Below are 6,470 nucleotides of genomic sequence, written 5' to 3'. Positions count from 1 at the left end.
CCCCCCCCATCCCCGCGTCATGTCTCTAGGAGTCTTCCGAGGATCAAATCAAGGCCCTCTCTCGGACATCCACCGTCTACGTCGGGAATATCTCCTTCTTCACCACCGAGGAACAGATCTATGAATTTTTCTCGCAGGCCGGCGAGATTCGCCGGATCATCATGGGCCTTGACCGGAATGAGCTGACCCCCTGCGGCTTCTGCTTCATTGAGTGCGTGTGCTTTCCGCGGGCGCGCGCGCGCGTTCCCAGCGCCCACGCACCTAACTCACCTCTTTCCCTCGTTGTGCCCAGGTTCCGCCACCGAAATGACGCCGAGCGGGCTATCCTCTGTCTGAGCGGCACCAAGATGGACGATCGAACCATTCGTGTTGACTGGGACCGCGGCTTCCTCGATGGGCGACAGTATGGTCGCGGGCGGAGCGGTGGCCAGGTACGCCCGAGGACGCTCGGGTCCTTTTTGGCCTCGCTCCTTCCCGGGGCCTTCTTTTGCAATCAAAAAAAACGACCTCCATCCGTGCCTGCGCTTTTCGCCACACACACACACACACACACTCACCAAGGGCCGCCGCTTCCTTTCCCTCTCTTCCTCTCCCTCCCCTGCCTTTCCGGTCACCACCCGACCTGACTTGGCTCAGATCCGCGATGAAATGCGCCAGGATTTCGACATCAACCGAGGGGGATGGTCTGCCTCGCGGAGTCGCGATGCGCAGAATCGGAATCGGTTCGGCGGTGGCAGCGGCCTCGGTGGCAGCGGGCGTGGAGCCCGCCGTGGTGGTGCGTCCCCCTTCCGGCCCTTCTGCCATTCTTTTTCCCTTGTCCCCACGCGACTCCCTCGTTCGTTTGGCCGCTCCGGTGCCGCCGCTGCCCACACTTACCCTGACAATCACGACACCGGTCCTCCTGGCCATAGGGAGTACCGCACCTGTTGGTGGTGTGGTGGCCCCCCGGCGCCGGGAACCCACGACAGCCCCCCGGGTGCGACCTGGCGTCCCGACGCACGCGGCCCCTGGCATGGTTCATCCGGCCCTTGGCGCCCCGGTGGCGGCCCTGCGCGGTGGCGCGGCCGCGCACTACATGCCGGCGCGCGCACTGCACCAGGCGGCTGCCGGGTTCTCACAAGCTGCTGCCGGGGCCCCCCCGGCCGGGCTCATCTATGGAAGCAACTTCCACCCGGTCTTCGCGGCGGGCGCGGCCGCGGCGCCCCCCCCGCCACATATGCTGGGCGGCATGTACCACCAACCAGCCGGGCGGCCGGAGGAGTGGCGCCGCCAGGGCACCGGGGCCGGGCTCCCTCCCCCTGGGACGGCCCCGCCGCCGCAGTCCGGACACGGCGCCCCGAGCGCGCACCATCCCAACTGACCGGTGTACTCCCGGTGTCCTCGAGCACCCCCCTATACACAACACACAGACACAGACATGCACACATAAGCATGAGGGTCGCTTTCGGCTGTGGGGTCGATATTCTCAGGCGAGGGTCCCTCCTCCAACCTTCTCCTCCTCCTCCTCCACTGTGCCCCCTGAGAGGGGATGGCAAAAGTGCCACCATCTTGAAACATTCTCCGGGCGCAGTGCTACCTGAGTCGGGAAAGGGCAAGAGAGGGAGAGGGAACGCGCGATCATCGCGAGGGGGGGGGGGGGGATACACAAGGAATGGGGCTGTATTGGAGGATGCAGACATACACACAAACATACACAGCGGGGGGCAGCGTAGTCGGGGCTCTTGCCCGTAGTAGGGAGAAGGCGCGCGCTTGCAGGGGCGCACATAATTACAAGGACATACAGGGAGATGAGAGAAGGAGAGACGGAGAGCATGCACGGCCAGGCGCGGAGTGACAAATGGAGGAAGGATGGCAAAAAGAAAAGACCCCGAGAGGAGGGGAGAGAGCAGGGGGAAGAAAAACAAGGACAGGCAGCAGCCACTCTCCGGCTCGCAGGCGAAGGGGGGGGGGGGGGGGTCAGTGGCGCGCATGAGGGGGGGGGGGGGGGCCGGGGGGGGGGGGGGGGGGGGGGGGGGGGGGGGGGGGGGATTGGTCATCAAGCGCGGAAGTGCTCCACGCGTACGGGCTGCACCACCATCAGCAGGCAGTTGGGCAGGAAGCCAGCCGGCGGTGGCGTGTCTGCCGCCAGCCACGGCTTCAGGAGGCTGTGATCCGGGGCAAAGTGCTCAAAGAGCCCCAGCTCCTCTCGCAGCGGGGGCAGGAAGTAATACACCGCCCCGAGGGCCAGGAGGTCGCCGTCTGGGCGGCCAGAGGAGGAGGAGGAGGAGGAGGAAGCGGCGGCAGCGGCCGACGGCGAGCCGGCCAGCCCGCGCCGGGCCACCCCGAGCGACGACCGGCTGGCCAGGTACCGGACCAGATTTCGCTGGAAGAGGGTCGGCGCACGGCCATCGTCCCCGGCGGCCGGGGACACCAGCCACACCGACACAGCCGGGTCATGCAGAAGCATGTTTTTGAAGTTGTCATGGATGGCCGAGGTGTCGCAACGTTCGCGGATGCACAGACGCCCGGCCGAGCCACCGCTACCACCACCGAGATCCTGCTCGATGGCCGAGGCCAGCGGCACATCATCGGTGCAGAGGCCCCCGGCAGCCAGGAGCTGGCACTGGATGGGCAAGTCCAGGGAGGCCAGACTGAGAACGCCCTCGAGGATGGCATCGGGAGGAGGGGCATCGACCGTGGCGACGGTCGCCGACCGGCGTCGCGGCCGACCAAGCACCGAGTGTGAAGAGGCCATTTGTACATCGACACCAGAGAGGAGCCCGCGCCGGCGCCCGGCGGCCGGAGAAGGAGCCGCCAACGGGGCCCGAGGCACAGCCACCGGCTCCGGCGCCTTGGACAGCGAGAGGGACAGGGAGAAGGTCGAGGGAACAACCACCGCCGGGGCCGGGGCCGGGGCCGGGGCCGGGGCCACAGACGTGACCACCCCCCCGGTGGAGGCGGTCTCCGGCGGGCTGCCAGCCGGGGCCATGTGAGACGGCGCCTCGCGTTTGATGGCCGGCAGCCCTTCTGGCAGTTGGTCCAGGCTGGCTTCCGACGGGACGGGCGCCGCCACCGAGGCAGGGAGCCCACCGACCGGGGGCAATCCCGGCAGCGACTCAGTCGGAGTATCCCGATCCTGCTGCTCGCGCGGATCCCGATCCCGATCCCGGTCTCGCTCGCGCTCGCGTTCGCGTTCGCGCTCGCGCTCGCGCTCGCGCTCGCGGTCACGGTCACGGTCCGTCCTGGACAGAGGGAGGACCCCGGCGGTGAGGCTCGGTGCGAGGACACTCCGCAGGGGCTCGCGCTCGGGGCCTTTGGCGTCCACGGCAAGCGGCCGGTCCATGCGGTCGCGGTCCCGGTCGAAGCGCTCATGCCGGTCGTACCTGCCCCCGGTGGTGGCAATGCCACGGTCCCGGTCGAAGCGGTCCCTGTCATAGCGATCGCCACGATCACCGCGGTCGCGCTCCCGGTCGAAGCGGTCCCGGTCGAAGCGGTCCCGATCAGCGCGATCCCGGTCCCGATCGAGGCGATCCCGATCGAGGCGATCCCGGTCCCGATCCCGGTCCCGGTCCCGGTCCCCGCGGTCACGGTCGTGACGCGAGGTACCACGCTCCCGGTCACGGTCACGGTCCCGATCCCGGTCCCGGTCGCGCAAGTCACGATCTCGGTCCCGGTCGCGCTCTCGGTCGCGATCGCCACGATCCCCGCCGCGGTCCCGGTCCCCGCGGTCGCGATCTCCACGGTCCCCGCGGTCGCCACGATCGCGGTCAGCCCGGTCGCGATCGCGGTCAGTGCGATCGCGCTCACGCGACCGCGCGTCCTCCCGCCGGGGCCCTGGCTCCGTAGGGTCGCGGCTGATTGGCACAGGTCCGGCCGGGCCGCCCATGACCAGCGAATGCCCAGGCGGCAGGCCATGGGTCAAGGGCAGCCCAGGCGGCAGACCGTGCGTCAGCGGATGCCCGGCCAGCAGGTGCCCCGGAGACATGGGATGATGGTGCCCCGGGGGCAGGCCATGCGGATGCAAGTGTGACAGCAGATGTGCTGGAGGCATTCCATGAGGGTGCCCGCCCGGGGGGAGGCCGTGCGGATGCAAGTGCGCCAGCGCATGGTGGTGGTCGGATCCGCCGGCTGCTGCGGCCGCTGCCGCTGCCGCTGCCGCTGCCGCCGCGTGCTGCACCGCTGCCGCGTGCTGTGCCGCCGCCACGGCTGCCGCCGCTGCTGCCGCCGGGCCATAAGCATCAACATGGAAGCCGGGCAAGCCACCAACAAGCCCCGGATCGCCCGGGAGAATACCCAGGTGCCCGGCCCCGGGCCCGGGGACAAAGGGCCCAGGAACTGGCAGCCCAGCCCCCGCACCGGGGAAGGCGGCCCCCGGACCGGCCCACGCCAAGGCATCTACCCCGCCCTCGAGGCCGGGGTTGCTGCTTCCGCCTGGCGACACCGGATCCCACGCCGGCGAAAGCATATCCTCCTGCTCGGCAGGCTCAGGCGAGGGGCTTCGCTCGTACCGGCTACGCGAGGGCACATACCGGCCAGAGGTGGTAGCCCCGGGGCCGGATCCGGCCGTCGAAGGCACGGAGAGCGCAGACGAGGAAGAAGATGCCGAGGAGGGGGGACTGGCGGAGCGTTCGCGCGAGGTCGACCGCTGGACATAACGCTCGTAGCGGCTGGTCCGGCCATATCGATCGGAGAGGGTGTCCTCGCGATCGCGCTGCCAGGTGCCGCTACCGCCGCTCCCGGAGTCGGGCGAGGCCGAGCGTGAGCGATCGCCACTGGTCCAGGAGATGGCACTCAGCGAGGAGAACCCCCGGCCGGTGGAGGCGGACGAAGGGGCACTGCCGCTGGCGGGGGCGGTGGTGGTCGAGGAGGAGGAGGACGAGGACGAGGAGGAGGACGAGGAGGAGGAAGAGGACGAGGAGGAGGACAGCCCCCGGGCACCGAGTGGCGGCGGGGGTGAGGATGACCCGCCAGCCGGGGCCAGCCCCCCGCTGGGCGAGGGAGCCAATGTGCTGGGCCCCTTGCTTGCGGCGGCGGCCGCCGCCGCTGCCGCCGCTGCCGCCGCTGCTGCCGCTGCCGCTGCCGCCGCTGCCGCCGGACCACCCATCCCAGGGGGCAGACCCACCCCGGAGGGATCAGCGGTCCCGGCAGGGGGGAAGTATGGGCCCCCGAGCCCGGGCGGCAGGCCCACTCCGGCCGGGGGCATTCGTGGGAAGACCCCGTGCGGGTACATGCGGGACATGGCCAGGTGCCCGGCCATCGGGGCACCCAGGTGTGCTCCGAGGCGCCCGTAAGGCGGCCCACCAGGCGGAGTCGGAACCATGGGGATCGGCCCGGCGGCGCCCGGTGCCGGGTACCGCCCGGCCAGCGGCAGATGGTGGAAGGGCACCATGCCCGGAGCCGGTTGCTGATGGGCCAAATGCTGGAGCGGGTGGGGTGGGGGCGGGGGTGGAACCCCGGGAGGTCCGCCGCCCGGATGGCCCCCCAGCGAGTGGGGCCCCCCCCCGTGCCCATGGTGGTGGTGCAATCCATGACCGATGGCCGGCTGGAGCGAATGATGTGCCCCGGCCCCCTGGGCTTGGGGCGCCATGCCCGGGCCGCCATGTGCCAAGCGCCCGACATCCGAGTCGATATCCGCATCAGCCAGCCCAGGTGAGGAGGAAGGGTCCCCACCGCCGTGGCTGCTGTCCGGGTGGAAGCGCAAGTCCAGCGACACCACCGGAGGGACGCCGCCACTACCGCCACCGGGGGAAACGTCTCCCGAGAAGGGCGATTGCCCGCCGCCGGAGAGCAGCGGGGCAGCCGAGGCGGCTGTGCCGCTGCCGGGCGGACCACCCAAGGCCGATCCCAGGGCCGGCGAGGCGGTAGGCGTCAGCAAGGATGACGAGGAGGCCGAGGAGGTGAGTGGCGAAGGGCCGGTTGTCAGCCCAGGGCTGCCGGGCGAGCTGCCGGTCGCCGCCCGAGCCAAGGCGTCATCCTCCCTGAGTGCGGGAAGCCGGGGAGAAGAAAGCAGACCAGAAGCACATGGAGATGCATGATGTACACATGGCGGTGAGGAGGGAGGGAGGGAGCGAGGGAGGGAGGGAGAGAGAAAAAGAGAGAGGGGGCGCACCGGCTGGACTTGGAATCCGCATACTCGATGCGCATGATGTGGCTTGGGTTGCCGTCCAGGCTACGTCCGCGCAGGGCCTCCATGGCCCGAGTAGCCTCGGCAATGCTGCCCATGCGCACAAAAGCACATGTGGAGCTGCGTAGGATATTCGAATCCAACACTTGGCCATATTGCGAGAAGACCGACCGGAGCAGCTCATAGGAGACCGTCTCATAGACGGAGCCGACCCACAGATTAGAGGTCGGCGTGCCGCCCTTTGAGCCAAATCCAACGCGACTACCATGGCAGGGGGGGGGGGGGGAATGCAGAAATGGCCAGGAAGGGAGGGTGGCACGAAGGAAAGGGGATGGTCAGAGGGCGGTTGAGGGAGGGAATGACAGCA

The 6,470-nt window shown here is 69.6% G+C and overlaps 2 protein-coding genes across 2 annotated transcripts in view; one reads left to right on the top strand and one right to left on the bottom strand.

Annotated features, from left to right (window-relative positions):
• The window catches only part of H696_00712 (hypothetical protein), a 1,737-nt gene extending 311 nt beyond the window's left edge, over nt 1–1,426 (top strand). The window contains exons 2-5 of the mRNA XM_009494595.1: nt 30–211; nt 293–431; nt 637–775; nt 912–1,426. Of these exons, the coding sequence (XP_009492870.1) occupies nt 30–211; nt 293–431; nt 637–775; nt 912–1,360 (909 nt within the window). The 3' untranslated portion in view covers nt 1,361–1,426. The remainder of the gene's footprint in view (nt 1–29; nt 212–292; nt 432–636; nt 776–911) is intronic.
• A 609-nt stretch (nt 1,427–2,035) lies between these two features.
• H696_00711 (hypothetical protein) lies at nt 2,036–6,371 on the bottom strand (the record flags this gene model as incomplete). Its single annotated transcript, XM_009494594.1, has 3 exons — nt 2,036–5,957; nt 6,089–6,342; nt 6,366–6,371. 3 exons carry the CDS (start codon nt 6,369–6,371, stop codon nt 2,036–2,038), a joined length of 4,182 nt encoding a protein of 1,393 aa, XP_009492869.1.
• Nucleotides 6,372–6,470: the final 99 nt, after the last annotated feature.

The sequence above is a fragment of the Fonticula alba genome (genome assembly GCF_000388065.1).
Source record: "Fonticula alba strain ATCC 38817 unplaced genomic scaffold supercont2.1, whole genome shotgun sequence".
Taxonomy (NCBI): domain Eukaryota; order Rotosphaerida; family Fonticulaceae; genus Fonticula; species Fonticula alba.
Note: the sequence above shows the minus strand (reverse complement) of the source record. Positions and strands in the feature narration are given on the sequence as shown.